Genomic DNA, 23,276 nt, shown 5'->3' on the forward strand with positions numbered 1-23,276 from the left:
AATATCATTAATAAAGTTTACATAATGTTCAACTATGTCATTTTAACAACGAATTATCAAACGACAGATGGTATTTGTTTTAAATGTAATCCCAATGACTGAATCCTGTACAGTGAAGCTTCGATTTCGTCGTTTCTATTAAAGGAGCAGTTTGGGTTAGAAACTAGATTATATTAAAATAAAAGAAGATGCGAAATTAAGGGACACGAACTTTTTTTCGGCTATGCTGCTCTGTTCCTGCAATATAGCAATAATAGTCATGCAGTGTGGCTGAGCTGTGATGTCACATGCAGTAACTGCAGCAAGCTGTTAGTCTATAGTTGCGCAACAGTAGGGTGAGTTGACGGTAGGTTTTAAACCAAATTAGAACAAAATGGTTCATTATGTTTATAAATGTAATTTTTTAGAAGAGTACTGACCAAATGTTGTCATTCCATGTTTACCCTAGCTGTAAATAATCCCCCATAAAAATATAAGTTACGGGTGAGAAGATCAGCAGAAAGCACTTTATTACTTCAAAACGCAGTTTCGTATTTTAAAAAAATTTCTGAAGAAAGCAATTATGAAGAACCATCGCTCATAAAAGAAACGTTATTGCCAAGTTATAAAGAAAGGAGACTGCTTAAAAAGAGTGTATACTCTAAATCAGCGTTTCTCAAACTTTTTTGAAGTGGGGACCACTTTTTAAAGTCAGAACAGTTCCGCAGACCACCTTACTCTTGTTCCCTTCGAAAGCAAATTTATCATTTTCGTAGCATATTTTAATACCAGTATACTTATATTTTAAAATTGAATTAAGGTTCGGTACTTTGTTCCTCTGTTATGAATTCGGGTGGTCCCTGGCTGGGTTACAGGCGTGACGCCAGATATGCAGGGAAAAGATGGCGGGAAACACCACGTGTATAGTGCTTTAAATCCCTCTTTTGTTGCTGAGAGTAGAGTGGGAAGTCGATAGACGGGTAGGGTAATAAATTTCATAAAATGCAGTACTGGGAGAAAAAGTTAAATTCGATTGCCATGTGTCATTTCCAAACTCTGAGATTTTAAGCTATAGTGTGATACGCAATTCGTTTAAATTTTATTTTTTCTTCTGTCTTTTTTGAAGGACCACAACGGCAGATGTCGAGGACCACAGGTGGTCTGCGGACCACAGTTAGAGAAATGCTGCTCTAAACTATTTAAAAGGAGAATCACGAGAATTGCAAAGCAGTGTTCTTCTGTTTCTAAGTATCAATGAAAGAAAATACTGAAGATGCTATTGCAAATATAAGTACAGTCATTCAGGAAAGCATGGAATGTGAAAAATTCGAACTAGAATCTCTGGTTCTTATCTCTGCAGCCACAGCTAATGATAAAGATATCAAATGTGAACTTGGAAGAGAAATTTTGCATAATGTGAATACAGATAATGATTTTGAAGCAGGCCTCTGTGATTTAGTAAACCCATCATTCAGAATTTTGATGACACAAAAATGAACCTGATACCACAAAATGGGGTATCTTGTCACTTCAATGTAAAATGTCCATTACGACATGAGGTTTCATTTAGTAGCAGTGACTGTGAACTATAAGACTTTTTTGCTATCTAACATTGAAACATGCAATTAAATGAACATTTAATGAGTAGAGAGTAGACTAATGAAAAGAGATCAACAAAAAACAGAAAATAGATATTTATGACTAACTTCGTTTTTCAGCTCTCCTGTACAATTTACACATCACAAACTTAATTTTAGAGGAAACACTTTAGTTGCCTAGGCTGCTGAACTTCAATTTTTTGGACTGATAACAGTTCGAAAAACAACTGTTTTAGATAACATGTACTACAAATATATTTATTAAAATCTTCGAACTGAATTGTAGACAGTTAATCTTACTTTTGTGAGTTCAAATTTATATAAAATATTTGGCGAGTTTTAGGAATCAGATTGCCATTACATAGCCAAACTTAGTCTCTTTATATTATTTTAATGTACCGAAGTACATATGATATTTCCATGCTGATATTCTGCGTCATCATATGATGAAAGAGTAATGGAACAGAGAAAAATTCTCTCCGGCGCCGGGATTTGAACCCGGGTTTTCAGCTCTACGTGCTGACGCTTTATCCACTAAGCCACATCGTATGATGACGCAGAATATCTGCATGGAAATATCACATGTACTTCGGTACATTAAAATAATATATATGATATGCGTAAATCACTTTGTGATTTAAGACGGCGCTTATTCCGTCGGATCCCAGCCAACTAGTCACTCATTACGAGTCCACCTCAGCACATGTGTGGACTTCGGTCCTAGGTTCATAGATATCTATGACGTAGTGCAGAGGGCGACCACTAGAGGGAACCCAAGAGTTGGAACTTAAAATGAGACGATTCTGTCCGACGCCGGAGTGGAATCCAGTGTGGCTTAGTGGATAAAGCGTCAGCACGTACATATAGCTGAAAACCCGGGTTCAAATCCCGGCGCCGGAGAGAATTTTTCTCCGTTCCATTACTCTTTCATCGTAAGTCTCTTTAATTTGCTGAATGGAATTGCTAGAGAATCTCTATAGGCTGATTCAGGAGTTACGAAGCCTACTTATCTGTGAATACCTCTCAAATTACTTTATATTCAATATCGGCATGGCTGGTCTTGTAATATATTCAATTTAGGTTACTTTTAGTCAACTTAAATTTTTTCACATTATTTCATATCACTTTTTTGCCCATGGTATTTGGTAGTTTTTTTCAATCTGTCTGGATACTTTTTTCCAGTCCAGAATTTGATCTGTCTTAATTCCTTTTACTAGTTAAGGATTATAGAGTGTTAATTGGGAGGCCGAAGAGAATAAGACCTTTGGGGAGGCCGAGACGTAGATGGGAGGATAATATTAAAATAGATTTGAGGGAGATGGGATATGAGGGCTAACAACTTCGAAGCTGGGTACCTGGTTCTAATGAAGTGCACTGGTAGCAATCTAAAACATGGGGGCATGAGATAGTTACTCTGCTTGCCATTAAAAATTCACTTCACTAAATCCCCAAGGTATGGGATATGATGGTAGAGACTGGATTAATCTTGCTCAGGATAGGGACCAATGGCAGGCTTATGTGAGGGCGGCAATGAACCTCAGGTTCCTTAAAAGCCATAAGTAAATTAAGGATTTCCACCTTCCTTGCACGATTTAGCAATGATGATAATTTCACTAGGCACATAAACTGGCCTTCTCATTAATACCCTCTTTGTCTCCCTTTCTATGCAACAGGGCTTAATAATATCCCAGTTTTATTAAGTTTAGAAGAAAAATTAAAAGTAAACAGCATGCACAATCTCGAATTGCAATAATTAGAACAGAACATTTGCGTTATCCTGCTTCCTTCATAAATGAGGAAACTTTTAAAATATATTATTATTAGCATGAATTAAAATCAAGTATGCTTAACTGTATTAATATTGTCAATAAAAATGTAATAAGATTTAATATGTGAGTAAATAGTGTACAACAGCATGATGATGATGATGATGATGATGATACCCACATTAACTCCACCTGCCATTTGAGTTACGAGCCATTACGGTAAGTACACAGCATGATTGAATCTTATATTATACTGTGCATTCATGTGACATTGAAAAGTTTCATCAGCCACATTATCATGATCCAAACTTTGCTACTGCTTTTTCCTGTAGTTTTAAGCTATTAGGTATCCAGTTTTAACGTACATTAACCCACAGTTTTTCTTCTATTCTGTCTGTTCTCTTCTCTAGCTCAAACCCTTAATATTGAGCAGAGTCTTGATTTCATGCGATTCTAAGATGGTTTCCTTTCTGTTTCATTTAAACTCCAATCAAATCATTAGCCACTTCACTCCCTTGTAAACCTGCATGAGAAGATATCCATGAAAAATTATTTATTTTTAGTGCAGTTAGACATTTCAGAACTTTTCTGATTTTTGCAGTGATTCTTGTTATGAGTTTCTTCTATATGGCTGATTTGGATTCTATCAGAAATACTGCTGTCAAGAGCTATAAACAGTTGTTTGGTTCTATCAAAAATACTGCTGTCAAGAGCTATAAACAGTGGTAAAGAGTTCTGCATAACCAGTTCCACTCCATCTTCTGCTATCATGGAGTCAGTTGTATTAAACTCTTTATGCCATTTCAGCTTTTTTTGCCAATTGCATTGAACTTGCTAGTAGGGTGACCAACTCTCCCGTATTTTCCGGAAACTTCCGTATTTGAGCTAATTTTTTTAGAGCCTCCTGGCTCCTGTATTGATCTTCTAATCCTCCTGTATTTTTCTTTATCAGTCATGATCACTAATTTTTAAATATAATGTAATAATACACACCGAATATATTTAAGCCTAGATATAAACTGGCATCAATCAATACTATTCTTTACCGGTGATCCAGTAATCGATTGTAAAGATTTTTTTCAGCTTGCATAGTAAGAAAAACTTAATGTTGTGGAGCATCTTGTTGACAAGTATAAATAAGTTAAAACTAACAAACATACATATTTTTAAATATTATTGTACTTAATGTTGTTACCTAAATCATATTTATATTATAATTATATTGACAGTTTTATATTATAAATATAAACCATTTCATCAAATGAATCCTGACTTCATACTCAAAAAATTGCTCCAAAATTTGTCTTGCCAAAGTCTCCCGTATCTTTGTGATCAAGAGTTGATCACCTTACTTGTTAGTTTGCATATATATTTCTACACAATGCCCTGAATAATGCTAAATGAGTAAACTATGGTTACAAGTAAATTAAAAAACATTTCCATAAAATGTATATACCCATTACGTTGTTTTAAAAAAATTCTCCATAAAATATACATACGTACCCTTTACCTTATTTAATTTTTCTTATACCTAAACATTGCTGACAGAAAAACACTCAATTGCTTAAGTTACATGTGTTGCAAGTGCATGTCAAAGAGCCATATCATTCCCTCAAACAATAATACTCACAAGTTCTGGAGTACTTAAATCCAGACCCGATGCAACATACACTTCCAGTGGTGTTGAACCAGTAGATTTCTGTGCAGTAGAGCCCTGTGGTTTGTCATCCTTATTTTTCTTCAAATTCTTTTTCTTTGCCCCTAAAAGAAATCATACCAAATGATTGTTAACTACATTAATTGTCAGAGTATAACTTTAACACAGTCACACAAGGAAGAGAATTTCCCTCATTGTCATAGTTATTTTCAACCTACACTCCTTTTTCTACTTCTTTGCTTCTCATCTTTCCCTTACCTTCTTCCCCCCTATCTCTTCCTCCTCCACTTTTCCATCTTTCTCCCACTCCTCTATTCTCCCAAACCTTCTCCTTTCCATTTTTTGCTCAATCTTTTCCTCTTCCCCTAACAGTCCTTCTCTTCCCCAACCTCTCCTATTCTCTCTCATTCTCCTCCTTCACTTCTCCATTTTCCTCCCATTTCCCTATCTTTCTATTTCTTCTCCTTTCCATTTTCCTCTCAATCTTTTTCTCTTTCTCTCACATTCATTTTCTGTGTCCTTTTTCCTATTCCCTCTCACTCACCTTCTTTGCCTCTTCTCTTTGTCGTCATATTCTTCCACCTTCGTCCTCTCATTTTCGCACATTCTGCTCCCCTTTCTCTTCTTTCCCGTGTTTTCCAATTCATATCATTCCCTCCCTTTCACATATTCCTCCTCTTATTCCTATTCCTACTACTCCTCCTCCAGAGATAAGATACAGTGCAACAGTGTCCTACTGCTGTCTGTAATGCTTACGGAGAAGCAGTACAGAAAACTTTACTTCACCATCTTCACTCTTATCCATCCATTTCTCTTGTAATAATATCGCCATAGCTAGAAAATACCTTCAAATATGGTAATTACTGAAAAACAATAGATCCATCAAAAGCCTACCTTACCATCTCCATTGCTATTCTCGTCTTTCTCTTTTAGTGATATCAATAGCACCATGGTTAGGAAATACCTTCAATGAGGAGATTACGAAAAACAATACATCCATCTCACAAGAAGGTGAATAGAAGCTCTCTAATAGTCTGTGCACATTAGGAACAACGTCACTACCTTCTTCTTTATCAACCACAAATCCACTTGAGTCACTAGAAATGAAATTTGAGCCTGTATTATGAGAGTACTTTAAGGGTGTTTGAGAATAAGGTTCTTAGGAAAATATTTGGGGCTAAGAGGGATGAAGTTACAGGAGAATGGAGAAAGTTACACAACGCAGAGCTGCACGCATTGTATTCTTCACCTGACATAATTAGGAACATAAAATCCAGACGTTTGAGATGGGCAGGACATGTAGCACGTATGGGCGAATCCAGAAATGCATATAGAGTGTTAGTTGGGAGGCCGGAGGGAAAAAGACCTTTGGGGAGGCCGAGACGTAGGTGGGAAGATAATATTAAAATGGATTTGAGGGAGGTGGGATATGATGGTAGAGAGTGGATTAATCTTGCTCAGGATAGGGACCAATGGCGGGCTTATGTGAGGGCGGCAATGAACTTCCGGGTTCCTTAAAAGCCAGTAAGTAAGTAAGTATTATAAGAGTACTAGCCTAGATCATATATGTAACAGATAACTCATCGCTATGTTAAAATCGGCAGCACTTTGAAGAGAACCACCAGGATCGCCACCCGTCTGCCGTAAACGAACATGAGATGGCAGTACAGTTGCTAATGTAATTCAAATGACTTCAAATGACGTGACTCCTTATGTAACAACTAGATGGCAGCGTAGTAAACCTAACAAAAGTTGTTAACTTCAAAACCTATAAGGCCAACCCATCTGGGTGTATGATCTAGGGTACTAGTCATTTTGCAAAAAATGCATCAGAAAAGAATTAGAAGAAATTTGATTACATGTATCTCTTTGTTGTTGTTTCTAATGCGCAGAATCTTGGAGGGCTTACATCCAAGTTTTTGTTTCTCAGTATAAATCAATTATTGAGTTACTATTGTTACTCAAGATGCTAGACAGAAATTTCCTTTTTACAAAGGAATTATAACAGTTTCATTAATATTCACGTTTTTTGGAGGTATTTTTAAGAAACTTTTATTCAAAACTGCATTCATGCATACAGTTCATACAACATAAAAATAAAACACAATTTACTTGTATACAAACCTGTAGAATTATTTCCGTCGGATGGGGTAGCAATATTTGTGGCTCCTGTTGTACTAGAAGATTCTTCTTTACCTCCTTTTTCTGTTGTATCACCACTCACTTCATCATCATCACTGCTACTCTCATCATCATGATCATCATCTGTTTTTCTGAAATTAGCGAGACAAGTGACTTAATCAGAATGTGTTAATTAGTTACTTATTTTAACAGTTTACAGACCTCAATTATAATTTCGACATACACACAACACGAACATACATTCAAGCACCTCATACTAGTGTTGCCAATTATTTCTGTAGAAACAAACGAGACAGAGAAATCGAAAAAATTTTACACTTTAATTATAATAGCACAACATGATAATTTACAATATAAATAAGATATTTTACTAATAAGAATGTTAGTGTCTAAAATTTGTGCGATAAGTAGGCCCTAAACATTCCATTACACATACCTGAAGTTTTTTGTACCGATACGGAATTATTATATTTTCTAGTCAATCAATTCCCACTCTTGTCTGTTCGATTTACAACAAAACTTCTCTTCTCATTAAAAGGCTGTGAAATTAATACATCATGCCTGTTACAATGATTAATAAGTGAAGATTTGAAGTATATAAGGGCTAAGTGCTATTTTTGTGAAAATTGTGTTTTTAGTAGAACAACAACATAAGTCCAGACTTTTCCTTCCTAGTTTTATTAGGTGTTCATAGTTAGTGGGACATATATGTACCAATAGCTTCAATGTATGTTAAGACTTGTTTATCTCGAAAGTTTGAAAATGACACTTAGATCCTTATTTACTTCAAATCTTCAATTTATTATAAAGTTCTTTTAATACCAAGCTTATAACACAAAAAATATAGTATATATAATATTAATAAACTGAAATTAAACTGAATCAGCAACAAATAGCTTCGAAACTGGAGAATAAAAGTAATTAATAATTACTCACGGATTTTCTGTATTTTTTGGTTTCTTTGTCCTTTTCTTTTTCTTGAATGCTGATTTGCTTGTGTTCTGTTTAGTTTCAGGATTCCTATGAAAGAAACAAATTTACTATCATAATCAATGTATTCGAAAGAAGAGAGTTACTAATTAATTTGACAGAAAATATGGAATTACACTCATCCTTAATTTATATAATAAATAAATAAAAAGTAGAAAATTCTAAATAGGTATGAGTTTTAGACTTTCCCTATGATTTGTGGTCAGAGGTAGACTTTTGGGTAATCTACTGTGCTGGAATGTACCATCTCCAGTACTTCAGAAATTGTATACAGGTTCCATCATCAGGGAAAAAAGGTACAACCTGAAGAGTCACCTACTCTGTTGGGCCATTATGCCGACACATCAGGTTGTATCTTTTACCCCATTGATGTAACCTGTATGTACTCATAATACCGAAATGTTGGAGATGTTGGGTGCTATTCATAGACATTTTGCAGCACGCACTACGAGCGTACTAAGCTAGCCTTGGCTATCCACTGGTTACTAGTATAGAATTCAAATCATATCCTATCGCTAACACTGGTTTATGAATACGAAAAACGCTGCTAATCCACCAAAAGCCCACGCTAAAAATGTCTATGAATACGGCCCTTTAAGTTCCAGCACACGGTGACATACCAAGTCTACTTCTGTTTTAAATATCTATGTATTGTAATTACTATACATAGTGGTTCTGTATCAATAAAAATAAAATATACAAAGGTTAGATAACAAACATCACATATTCATATGTATGAGGTCTCGCCCAAAAATTACAACAAACAAAATTAAGAGCTGGTGTGACAACAAATTAATTCATTTCTGTACCACAGTACCAGCTATTTATGTCCTCTGTACAGAAATCCATTGCCTGGAATTTCAGTTGATTCAGATATTTTTAAATTCTCAATCTCACGGACTTGTTGGGAATCACTCTTTTAGATGAAGTAAAAAATGAAATCACTCGATTCTAGATCTGGGTTCTATGGAGGATGGTAGAGAAATTACCACTTGATATGATGAATTTTTCACTCTGCGTGAAGTGCAATGTTTGGGCGGACATTGTAATGAATAGTTCCTGATGTCAGCATTCATGTCACCAGTTATAAAAACCAATTTACCAACAGTCGTTGCCCAGGAAGCACCGCAGGAGGCTGGTATATGCTACACTCATGATGTGATGAGATGATAAAGATTTGTTTGAATGCCAGTGGTACCAGAGTTCCTAAAGGAAAACCCTGTGTTACATGGACCATGGGCTTGCCCAACAAGTCATAAATTGGGGTACACCAGGAATCGAACCTGGTGCATAGGTTTATGAACTCAGCACTCTAGCCATTGAAACACTGTGTCAGCTACTATATAAGATGTAAAATCACGGATTTATGTTAATATTCAATATAAAATGAAATATTTTTATTTTGAAAATACAGTAGAACTCCTATTATTGTCACCGATTGCCGGATTATCCAGCTATTTTCTCTCACTCTTTTTCTTTCTTTTTTGTTACAGATACATATATAGTCTATCTTCTTCATATGTATGAAGTATTACTGTACGTTATATTAGTACCAGTACGTATTTTTTCTATAGAGTGTTATTACAAAAATTGACACTTACATAGTATGATCTGCTGTTGGAGTTGCCGTACTGTACAACTTCTACATAAAATATATTCCATGAGTCTCAAAAAAAAAAAACATGTTGTGTTAAGTACCGAAAAGAACGCAAATAATTGAGTGATTTAGGGAAAGAGAAACTGTAACTCATCTCGCACCAGAGTACGAGATTGATGTTACAACTGTGTGCGATCAATAAAAATCAACAATAAAATGTATAAAGTACAACACGAGACCTGTATTATTCCTATGTTTCCACTGACAGCCATTGGAAGGAATTTCCTTGTTCCTTTAAAACTCGTCGTTGACAATCAGACTTGAATGTGTGAACTGATTCACTATCTAGCGTGTTAAACACAATTGCACGGAGAAAATTAAGAAATGTAAGTATTATTTACTTAATTTACGAAAATATTTTGCAGTATGGATTATCCGATTTTTTCGATTAACCGTTCATTCCACCCCCTTCATTACCACGGATAATAGAGGTTCTACTGTATTAAAATTCTCAAAAAAAGTTTATGAATTACAAGCTGTTAAAATTAGGTTATCATGCTACAGACTATGTGATAAAATACAGGTGAACTGTAAGTAATGTCATTAATTTCAGGATGTTGTTCGCTGAGATATTTCAAACAAAAAAGTTTAATACATTCCTTCCTTCTCGAGATAAAAATTGTTTTGTAAGAAACATTTCATAACGTATTTTGGGAAAAACATTGATTTAACTTTCAATACACTCAGTCAGTTTAAAAGAACAGTGTATTATGATAATGAATGATTGAAAGAATTTTAGCTTTCTTCTTTAAATGTGCAGAAATTTGATCCGAACAAATGTATTGTTGTTGTCTGATGTGCTGCATCTAACACAACGAAACAAAATAATGTAACATTGTAGAATTCCTTTGCAGAACCAAAAGTTACATTTCTAGGATCAAATTTCTGCACATTTAAAGAACAACACTATAAATTCTTTCTATCATTTATTATCATAATACACTGCTTTCTTAAATTGACTGAACATATTGGAAATTCAATGAACGTTTTTCCCAAAACATGCTATAAAATGTTTCATATAAAAGAATTTTTATTTCGAGAAGGAAGCAAAAACGAGCAAAATTGTATTAAAATTTTTTGTTTGAAATATCTCAAAGAATAACCTGCTGAAATTAATGACATCACTTACAGTTCACTCTGTATAGTGCAGAAAATGTGATACAATTGATAGCTTCATTGCACTTGGATTCTTTTGTAATAGCTCTCAAAATGTATCCAGCAGTTCTGGAAAGATATTCACACCAAGCTTGGTTGTTGATGACAGTGGCCTCAAGTAGTTTTAAAAAATTCGATGTTTCAGAACAATAGTTTTCATGACTATCGGCACTACCATTATTCTTATAGTAATTTTATTTAAACTAAATATCCTAGTAAGTTAAGAAATTTGAAATGTTATGCACAATTTTTGCGTAGATTCTAATCCTATGCAACATTTTCTTATTGGCTTTGTATAAAATAAAAATACTTTCAATGTGGATTTTCTTTGCTATTATACAGTATGGTATAATAAATTGGGGTGACAATGTTAGTTTAGATACTGGCATGAAGATAACTTAATAACAAAGAAAACCCATATGCAATACTGTATAATAAATTGGGGTGGAGTAGCATCATCTGTACTTAATCCATTAACTTTATTACAAAGAAGATTAATAAAAATTTGACTGACCAAAAATATGGATTACCCAACAAATTTAATTTATACAGATTTCGAAGCATTAAATATTGAACAAATTTATAAATAAAGTTTACTTACTACCACAGAAATCAAATAAAACATAAATATAATCGACATGAATATCATACTCGAAGACAAAAGTCTACTTTCCCATCGATTGGGCCTAAATGTCATACAAGTGCAGCACTTAAACATGATGTTAGTTTTGGCCCAAGACTTTATAATAAAATTACAAATCATTTTCCAAATTTGAAATGTTTAAAAATTAAACCTTTTAAAAAAGAAAGTTATAAAACTATTCATGATAATTATATAATATTAACAAACGTGTGTTTTTTACTGTTTCATTTTTGTCGACTGCATTCATGTTTTTATTAATGTCAGCGGCTTTTGTCTGATTGTCAATTTATATTAAATGAGTTTGTTTTTCTCTCTTTTTTCTCTTGTGTGTTAGTTGTTGGTCTGAATTAAGGTAATTAGTATATTTAGTAAACTGCCTTTATAAATTTTATGTTATATTATTGGCTAAGATCACACTATACACGAGCCTAGCTCTTACGGTAGTGGCTAGAAACATGTATTGTTGAATACTTTTGAATTGTACTCACTTTGCTTACTAGCTAAATAAAAAAAAATAGTTCAGTCACTTTTCCATTTCAAACAAAATATGAAATACACTGCTGTAACACGAATATCGCATGGGTGCACTACAAGTATTTCAATCGCAGGTGATGTAAAACTTGCGAAATAAGGAAAAAATTGTGTTTCATACTTGTTCCAAGTTGAGAACAGTTGAGAAGTTATGGTAAACTACAGATTTATTATTTTAAGCAGCTTAAAAAATATCCATAAGTGCACCATGCTGATTTGAAGTGACAACACAACTTGGAACCTATTTCTCAATATGTCGAGATGCAGGCCACTGTTATCTATGAGATTTTCGATTCAGTTCTTTCGGTGGTCCCAAATTTTATCTCTCGAATTTTGTAATGGTCTGCATAATTTCCAGTCTATAATTGATCCCATTACACTCACATAATTGCTCCACTGTTGTAGGTACTGTCTCATATAGTAAGATTCGAAGCTATACAATATTTTTGATCAACCAATAATCTGTATCACTTTTTATACTGTACTGTTCCTCTTTAACTAATGGTGGGCACTTGACTTCTGTCATTCATCCAAGCTTCCCCATACACTGGATGATGCACTGAGGCTTGTATTTCTTTTAGCTACCATGAAGGCATTGCCCTTGGTGGACCATAGGAGGAGAACTATGTAACACAGTATGATCACAGTTTAGTATATACAGTTGCGAAGCTTGGGATGATTTTCTGCATTTCTCGTGATAGTTGCTAGCCGCTTGGAGCGCTGTGAGTACTAGGAACAATAGACTGTGTCACTGCCATCGTGATCTAATACAGGCCATAAGGCAGACCATGTAACTCACTTAACCTGATCACGAAGGGCAGCGTTTCAACCATATAAATTAGTTCGAATGCATAAAGAGTACTGGTAACATATATTTCTCTAAAATGTAGTGTAATTGCATTAATAAAATTTAAAATTATGATTATAAGACACTTCAGACATAAATAACTTGCGAGTTAAGATGAAATATTATTTTTGGTGTGAAAATTACATTGTTATATGTGTAATACTTGCCTTTATTTCGATTAAATATTGCGAAATTCTTGTACATTCATTTATGCACGATTCAATAACTTTCAGTTGCACCGCACGGATATTTAGATATGTTGAAATTACAGGTTATGTTTACTGTCCCAGTTGCCCCTTTCTGTCTGATTTTAGTGGTCTCCAATGCCCTGCCATTCATATGGAAATATTATAGGTTATGTTTACTATATCTTATATTCCTAAATTCGCAATTATACATTATAATTAAGCATAATGTCATGTAAGATACTCAGGACATTCAATTTCTCTGTATTTTAATACTACAATTAAGTACTGAATTATTGTATTTATCTACTACCTAAGAGACGAAGTAACACAATTGTACGTACACTAATTTCATAGGAGTGGTATGATAAATTTTCTGTCTTTATTAAGGAAGGTAGATGTGCTATATTAAATCACAATATAAATTCTTTTTTATTAAACCTCAAAATAGCTTCCATTCTAAACTTAAAATGTTGATGCGAAAGATTATGTTAACATATAAATTTTCTTCACATTAAAATAACACAGTTTTGTAATTATTTCTGCAACATATTATGCAACAAGAAGTAAAGGGAACTTATGGACACATTACACTAAATAAAACTTATTTATGATAAGCAATAAAGTTATAATATAATAATTCACTGAGCTCCATACACTGAAATAAAAAACCCGAACATATATTACGGCCTGGTCTAGATCGAAAAGGCATTGACTGTGCTGTATTTCGCATTGTTGTGAAAATTTGTGTAAACTGTGAAATGTTTGTTATCCGTTGTAATAACTGTAAATGGCTAAAATATAAGAACTTGAATAATAATATGAGACAAGGAGACGTTTGCAGCATTATAAATTCTAAGAAAAAGAGGTCAGAGTTATCCTTCTTCCGAAAGATCCAGGAAGGTGAGTTTATAAAATATAATATATACTTTATATATAGACCTTATGTTTTTCGTATTTCAACAGTGGAAGGAAGGTGTTAATTTTTCAAAAGAACACGATATCAAAAGTACAATACATTTTATCGTCTGCTAGGGAAAGAGTCTGTGATGAGGCAATAGTAGTGATCCTGGTGGCTAGCAACTATCTATGGATGCATATTTCAACTGTCTATATTTGCATATTTAGTAAGTATTGAGCTTCGAAACTGTATATACTAAACTGTGGTATGATTATGGTTAACAGAACAATGATAGAATGCCCATCACAAAACACAGTCTTTGTCCAGTGGGATCTGCCGGGATTCGAATTTGGATTACCAGTGTGGAAAGCTGTTTTAGTAGTTCTGCTAATGGTGGGTCATATTGTATTATGCATGATATTACATTTTGGCCTTGCTGGTAATCATCCTCGCTATTATTATGTTAACATGAGTAACGAATTCCATCTTCTATGTAGATTCTTTTAACCCAACAGTGAATTTTTCACACTGCTCACCTAGCAGAGGCAAGAAACGTCTTAATAGACCACAGTTGAGTGCTATAAACCACATAATTATATTAATATAATAAAGCTCACGTACTCTTGTTTTTTTGATTGCTGCTGCTGCTTCAGTACCGATTTTATTGCCTCTACTTCTTCTGCAGTGAACTGACTCAAGTTTAATTCTTTTGCAAGATCCTTCTGTTCCCTGTAAATATAATAAAGTAATTTCGTATCAGATAGATGAGAGACAAATATACGAACAAAATAAAGAATGATTTACAAGATGAAATTAGCATATAATGCTTTAGTGCATGCATATGATACAAAACAATTAAGAAAGTTATTGTCAATGTTCAAAACTAGAAATATCTGGGCTAAAGTTCGTAAAAAATGAAAGGATGTAATGCAGATGTCAAAATAAGACAAAAATGTTGAACGATAGTTTTCAGTATGCTTAATTTTAGAGTTCAGGAAAAAAAATGGCAGACAATTCAAACTGTTGCTCTCACTTTAGGAGCTAGCGTGTCGTTTATGTATGAAGGTACCTCTATGCATTTTAGCTATTAAGTGAAGTATTATTTCACTGCTACCTGTCGGATGGAGATAATAGGACTAATTATTTTTTCCTTAAAAACTGATTTCTTAAAAATAGGTTTTCACTTAAGATAACGAATGAAGGGCCGAGAGTTCAAATTAAACACCCTCAAGTCATTCAACCACATCATATTTACATATTCTTAATACTCATTATATTGACTATTAACAAACACATAATAATAATACACTTTCGTAAAGTAGTATATAAAAAACATTTTAATACACTGTTTATTTAATAATTACAGTATCACGATTTGAAATGGTGTGTGTGCCTCTGGTATTGCACATCACATTGAACTATTTCACTTTCTAACTCGTTGATTTCTTTTCAAATTGGGGGATTAAACATCCAAACTCCTTCCTTTACGCATGGCTTTGTCAGATACAATCAGAAAAACAATGATCAATCAATCAACAGGAAGTGGAGAGGGTGGGAGAGAGAGGTAGATAGCACAGAGAGAGTGAGGAGGAAAGGAACAGAGGAAGAGAGTAGTGGGATACAGTTTAGAAGTTCTGAAATGAGATTACTATGGTATTAGACTGATGCATAAGTTCGTAGCATTTCTGTTTGTCATTTGGAGTGTTGTACTTGTAAATACGAGGCGCGTCCATACAGTAACTTTCCCACTCGTCCCATAGCACAGCAAACCATGTTGTGCGAAGCATGACGCATGCGCTAGCGGAACTTCCCAAGTGCTCTCAGTAGCTTCGTTGCATTGGTTGAAGATGGACGCTCCTATTCCAGCTCCCATCACATGTGAAGTGCGATCAGTGATGAAGTGTTTGAATGCACACGGCATAGCATCATTGAAATTTATCGTCAGCTGTGTCAGGTCTATGGGCCCAACATCAAAGAGAATAGATGGAATGACCAAAATACAATTTTAAAATGAAACTTACCAATAATTTTTTATGATAATGATGATGATGATATTTGATTATACTATGATCTTATCTTTAACGTGGACTTACGTATTTAACGTGAAAGAAATTTCGAACAATGTAAACTAAAATATTACTGTACCTCTTTTGTCCATCCCCCTTGTTGTGGAATTGTCCTCGATTCTGATTAAACTGTCCACGATGAGGATGACCCTGTCCACGTGGCTGAAACTGACCTCTATTATGCATTTGGCCTCTCTGCTGAAAAGTGCCTCTGTGCTGAAAAGTACCTCTATTTGGGCCTTGAACAGGTACTTCATATCCACTATTGTACCCACCCATCTGACTGGGTACTTGGGGATCATAAGCTCTATTAAAGTATCCTGGATTTTTCTGATCCACAAATTGTGGTCCCTGAGGATCATAACCTCTATTAAAGTGTCCTGGATTTTTCTGATCCATAAATTGTGGTCCCTGAGGATCATAACCTCTATTAGAGTGTCCTGGATTTTTCTGATCCACAAACGGTGGATGTCTCTTTTCGAAGGTCATTTGTGGTGGACCTCTTTGAAATTGATCATTTTGATGATAGTTCCTTGGCTTGCAATCATCATGGTCAACCACTACAAATCCGCTCTTGTTTTTTCCATAGTTCTGGTTGAAAGGACGATGTTCTTGGCCACCTGTCCCACCGCCTCTATTCTTTTTATCAAATTTTCCATAGGCTCCTTGGCCTTCATGAGGTTTCCTATAAAATTGAAAATTAAAGATCACGTTATTTTTTAGGCTTTTGATGAAGTAAATAGATATAAACTTAGACATTTTAACACATGACAATGTACCTGATCAATTTATAACTGTAATCTACAATAAATATATATATATATATATATATATATATATATATATATATATATATATAATTAAATAGCTATAAAAACTAAACATGGTATAAAATAAAAATATATTATTGACCTAACATGTGTGTTTTATCATTAAATACTAAACATGGTACTTCTTCTTGGGTACCAATAAATAAACATGTGCGACAGGGTTGCAATCTATTCCCCAACCAATTTAAAAATATATGTTGTTGTTAACTAATACTGAGTTCTTGCCAATAAAGCTATTAACTAACCTCACTCTCCAATAAAGGACAGTGACATGCAAAAAGTGTGCCGGTGAAATGAGTCCGGGATCCAGCACTCATAGTTGCCCAGCATTTGCTCATACTGGGTTGAAGGAATACCTCGGAAAAAACCTCAACCAGGGAACTTGCCCTGGGGATTCGAACCCAGGCCACCTGGTTTCGTGGTCAGACGCACTGTTACTCCACAGGTGTGAACATGAATCATGTTAACAAGCTATGAAAAAGAAGTCGTCATATGGGACTTCCTATTTCTGCAAACTCATACCTTGACATACTGGTATTCACAGATGATCACATTACAGGGGTGTACGCAAGGGAGGGATTACCGAGTTTAAACCCCCCCCCCTTTTTGGACCAAAAAAAAACATATTTAGATTTGAATATTCTTTTATCAATAATCGTTTTCCCTTCTCTAATTTAACAAAATCTACTTCGACATAAGGCATAGTCCTCGTACCATTCTTTCAATATAATCCCTCTGCTTGGTGCTGTGGCACATTCGAATTATAATAATGTCATCTTTATTATAGAGAAACCTACCAACTAGTACTGACCTTGTAATAACATGAAGCCAACACACTATGAATTTTAACTTCTTGTAAAACATATTGAAAAAGTTGTTTTGGCAGTTCTGCAGTATAGATGTTAATTATTATGGATTGTCGATTTTAAACTCATTTTAAGAGTGATATTCACCCATTCGTTAATTTGAGTTCTGACTTTATTGTGAAATGTACGTTTAACATTTTCTGCATTTGACAGTTCAAATTTTTAATAATAATAATAATAATAATAATAATAATAATAATAATAATAATACACAACATTTAAAATACCGATAATTTAAGTTGTAAACAATTTTAATAATGATCCCCCCTTGACAAAATTCTGTGTTTACCACTATCAAATTACAATTGAGACATTCTCTGGAAAAAGAACTTAACTACAAAATCTTGAATTTGAAATACGAGCATCGAACAATTTAGATCTGGTGTAACAGCACTGCGCAGAATGACATTCAGACATTTTTAGAGGGTGCTGTGTTTGATGGAGGGAAATAATACTTTGTCAGGAGGGAGATGTGTTATTAAAATTTCAACATATGCTGGAAACAGAAAAACAACATAACATATCTTAATTTGTTATTCCAGGGAACACCTCAATTGCTACATCTTATAATCTGCAACAAGTTACCTCACATTTTAAGTTATGGCTTTTAATGCAAAACATACCATTCAAAGCAAAATCTACAGTATATTAATAACATTTTAATTAGAGTTAATTCCTATAATTTTCAAATGAAATTTAGTATGGATGAAAATATGGCAAACAAAATCTCAAATACATTAAAGTTATCAGTGTGGTAAATCAGAATTCCAAACCTTCGCAGGTACAGAGACCTAGCAGATTTAAAATTTACAAGACACTAGCTTGACTTGTTCTTATGCACGGTAGTGAGGCATGGACTATCAGAAGGATGGATAAGAGACAGTCGACTGCTACAGAGATGAGGTTCATAAGGAGAAATGTGGGCTGTTCACTACTTGAACACCGACGAAATGTTGATATCATGATTGACCTTCACATTGACCCTATTGTCGCCTATATCCAACAATACCGTCAAAATTGTAAATCACACGTGGAAAGGATGCCCTCCACCAGGATACGTAAACATTTGATCATATTCTTCATGAGGTCACAGAAATTTTGGACAAGATATGAGGCGATGATGGGAGACTGTACTGGATCCACTGGATCTAATACTTTATTTGCGAGTGATGATTATGTTTATCTATTTAGCATTTACAGACAATTACAATGCTGTGCAGAAGAACTCCTGTAGCATGGATCAGAATAATGCCAGATCAGCAACTACAACAATGCAGAACTATACATTGATAAATGCAGAGAAAGATGAACATCTTTCAAACTTTTCGTGAAAAATGAATAAAATATCTTACTTATGGTTAATATTGTGGCAATTTCGTCATTGTTTTTCTTCACCATGTAATGTCAGACACTCAAACACAACCTTAATTAGCAATAATCTTATACACGGCATTGTATTTGCAACATTTATGGAAAACTATAAAACTTTCTTAAATTAAAATGTTAAAAGTGTTATACAATGTTAAAAAAGGTAAAGACAAATAAGAAAAAAATTGATATTGATATTTCATTACTTTTTTCTTCCTCCCGAAAAACTTATGTTCTGTACAGTCACATAGGAGGTTTCATAAAATCAACGACAATATATTTCTTGGTGCATCTCTCTTTTACTTTTCACGTTCATTACTAATAAAAAACACCAGGCCCTAGCAATGGAGAAACTGATCCCACAACTGCAGCCTATATGTAACATTAAAGTTGTACCTTATATGTTGTTAAGATATACCCAACAGAAAGGCACACAATATAGGCAAACCAAAGAAGTGCTGGAGAGAACAGTTTTAATTACTTTGTGAAGTCGGAACAGGCCAGTAGACCTAACCCATGTTGTCTATGATTATGGTGATGATGATGATGAATCTTACAATTATTATGGCGAGTTTACAAGTAAAACTACAGATGTACACGAACACAACATAGATACAAAGAGATGCGTACAGGTAATGACTTTGCTGTCATAACAGTTTGTAGATACCAGGTTATGTTTTCTTATTAACCTAATGGGTGCTAACACTATCTACACTGGTAAACAACTAACAAGGGGTAAAATATCTTCGACTAGCAAATAGGAAAAAGGAGGGGAACAATGACATCATCCTCTCTCTTTCACAGACTTCTTGGTCGAAAAAGCACGCATGCGCGGTGCACGCACGCACTCAGAAAAAAAATACTCAGTGTCTGTTTTTATGTACAGTAGCTGTTAAATTTATTTAGTAATATTTAGTAAAATATTTGTTATTTTATTCAGTTTTATGTACAAAAATCTTAGAGAGACGTTTCCGTTCACGGAGTTAGAGTGAATGAATTGGTTGACAGAAAATGTAACCAAGGAGAGACAGACAGACAGAGACAGAGACAGAGAGAGAGAGCGAGGGAGAGAAAAGTGAATGTTTTGAAAGAGAAAGATTTTCCTTTATATCAGAAAATATACATTCATTTCCAATTTCATAGTTTATAGCTCAACTGATGAATAATTGTTTAGATTTGTAAATTGAATCATCTGCTTGCTATATACTGTATATTTTTTGTAGAGCTACCAACATAGCTCAGTCAGCAGACTCGCTAGCCTGCAATCTGGAGCTGCGCTCGGGCTTGGATTGGATCCCCGTTTGGGGTGATTACCTGGTTGGGTTTTTTCCGAGGTTTTCCTCAACCATAAGGCGAATGCCAGGTAATCTATGGCGAATCCTCGGCCTCAATTCATCTCTCCAAAAAATTATAACCTTCTAAACTTCTGACTTGTTCCACATCTTAAAGCTTTAATGTTAGTATACAATAAATAAAATACAATAAATGAAATGAAATATGCACTGCTAATTTTTCCAAGTTTAATAATAATAATAATAATAATAATAATAATAATAATAATAATAATAATAATAATAATAATAATAAACGTAAGTAGATATCGTTGTTTCAGAAACAATATATTACCATATTTCATGAAATAAAATACACAAATAATAAAAAATAATAATTAAAAACTATGTTACACACACTATGTACAACTATGCATAAATTATAAATAACATGGGTAAATATTGTATTATTAAGAAGTCAACTCAGATAGTAGTAGGGAGTATGGCAAAATCTTGTCTTTTTTTTTTTTTGCTTGGTTATTTAACGGCACTGTTAAAACTACTATGTTTTCAATTACCTTTGTACAACACATTAATTACCTTTATAATAAATTACGTAAAATAATATATTATTTTGTTTTATTGAGGAATTACTTGTCAATAAGTTTATTACGCACAATATACAGAATAAAGAATACGGTATAATTACAAAACAAACAAGAGAAATAGAAATAAAATAATACAAGCAATATAAAAACAAGATACAGTAGTATTAACAAAATTTGAGACCGAATGAGCAGCGCTCGTGCTCGGTCGCAGTACTTACCATTATGTCAATCTGTAATTATGTATGGAATTATAGGATGGGGAAGCTTATTCAAAACTAATTTTAATCCACTTTATTTATTACAGAAAGAAATAATTAAAATATGTCTTCATAAACCTATTGATTTTCCATCTCAAAAACTGTTTTTAGACTTTAAGGTTCTAAAATAAGACAGATTTATTATATTGTATTAATAGAATTCATACATAAAAATTGAAGTGACTTTACACTGCTACAGTATTTAATCATAGTAGTAATTTAGGCCCAAGAATATATAACAAATTTGTATTTAAATATTCTAATCTTATCAATTCTAAAAGTTCTAGTATTCAATTTAAAAAGTTATGTATGGATTTTATAAATAATGAAAAATTATAAATTTAAATTTATATATTCTTATTGCGTAGTAGACATAAAACAAATTGTATTATATTATACTTCTTAATTTAAAATCAGGAATCCGTTGCTGAGCACGAGTTCTACTCTTTCAGGGGGTGAGCTAAATTTTTATCTGTTTATATTATATTTTATGTTACAAGTATTAATAAAATAAAATAAATAAATTTAACGTCGATGGGATTGGTGATAGCAATATAGTACTTGGAGAGATGAGGCCGAGGATTCGCCATAGATTACCTGACGTTAGCCGTATGGTTGGGGAAAACCTCGGAAGAAAACCCAATCAGGTAATCAGTACAAGCAGAAATCGAAGTCATGCCCGAGCGCAACTCCAGATTGGCAGGAAAGTGTCTCAGCCCACTGAACTATGCCAGTGGCTAAAACCTTGTCTCGAATTGAATGAGTCAAACTGATACCATGAACACAATTGAAGAACTCGAAAGATAAACAAAAAGAGCTCGAAAGATAAACAAACCCTCTCCCAAACACGGATACAAGTGAACATAGGTACGCCTGGGTTTGCAAACATGCACACATTTCATCAGAGTCAATTCCACAGCATGGATACAAGCATGAATTTGGTCCTGCCTTTCCAGTTATTCTGTGAACAAAAACGGAGTGGTGGAAAAGGTAGACGAACACGAAAAGTGGGCAAAAGGCAGAATTTGCACATGTCTAAGCAGAACGTCATAGTATGCAGACAGACAAAAGGCCAAATGGCATGCCCAAAAAACTTTTCCGATGTCACGATGCTAAAAACGTGTACTTTCGCGAAAATATCCAAATTAATTTTTTGCAACATGAAAAGAGGCCTATTTTCTTTATATTTTTCTTTAAGAGAAAGTAAAACATTTGATTTTGAGAAAAATTGTTATTTTGCATCAGAGCTCATATAGTGAACAACAAAAACAAAATTTTTAAGAACTTTATGAATATCGACTATTCAAGAGTTTCAAACAAAACTGATGCAAATTCTTAAACCGTAGATAATACTGGAAAAATTTCATAAAATTTTTTCAAAATATTTGACCTCATCTTGAACTTTTAAATAGAAGATTATGCGAACTTATACATATTGCACCACTATTTTCACACACAATAGAGTTCATACTTAACATTAAAGATGTGAACATACTTTTCAAAGGAAGATAACTTAGGATCATCTTCCCAAGGTAATGTTTCTTCCCGTGGACGACTACGAGCACGCTGTCTGCACACAAAAACAAAGTTATAAGAATTTTACAGTAAAGTCCTTCTATTTGGACATTCCTGTATATCATACAAATTCCTATACTTTCACATGCTTAACATATCCTCTATCCTGTACACCCCTTTATCCGATGCTGAACACTCCGTAAGGTTATAGTTTGTGCATGAATAGAGACAACAGAAATTTGCACTTACTCTGGAAATAATTCGCGATAACAATATTATATTTTCTGTTTTATCGTGAATTAATTTTATTAATGCAAACATTTCATGTAATTGAGAGAACTTTTTTATGTTAAAGTGGAAGACATATTAAATTTTTATATAATCATTAATCATAGTCATATTTTTTAAGCCAGCTTCTAACAGCTGGAACACTAATCTTTTCAA

The 23,276-nt window shown here is 33.8% G+C and overlaps 1 protein-coding gene across 10 annotated transcripts in view; it reads right to left on the reverse strand.

Annotated features, from left to right (window-relative positions):
- Positions 1-23,276, reverse strand: part of LOC138706341 (dentin sialophosphoprotein-like) — a 69,119-nt gene that overhangs the window by 7,646 nt on the left and 38,197 nt on the right. For 9 of the 10 annotated variants that reach the window (XM_069835508.1, XM_069835509.1, XM_069835505.1 and 6 more), the window contains 6 exons: positions 22,813-22,887; positions 16,197-16,802; positions 14,673-14,780; positions 8,079-8,162; positions 7,125-7,273; positions 4,974-5,104 (listed from right to left, as the gene is read on the reverse strand). In XM_069835508.1, coding sequence (XP_069691609.1) covers positions 4,974-5,104; positions 7,125-7,273; positions 8,079-8,162; positions 14,673-14,780; positions 16,197-16,802; positions 22,813-22,887 — 1,153 coding nt within the window. The remainder of the gene's footprint in view (positions 1-4,973; positions 5,105-7,124; positions 7,274-8,078; positions 8,163-14,672; positions 14,781-16,196; positions 16,803-22,812; positions 22,888-23,276) is intronic. The other variant, XM_069835503.1, reaches the window with a different exon arrangement.

The sequence above is a fragment of the Periplaneta americana genome, chromosome 9 (genome assembly GCF_040183065.1).
Source record: "Periplaneta americana isolate PAMFEO1 chromosome 9, P.americana_PAMFEO1_priV1, whole genome shotgun sequence".
In the NCBI taxonomy this organism is placed as follows: Eukaryota; Metazoa; Arthropoda; class Insecta; order Blattodea; family Blattidae; genus Periplaneta; species Periplaneta americana.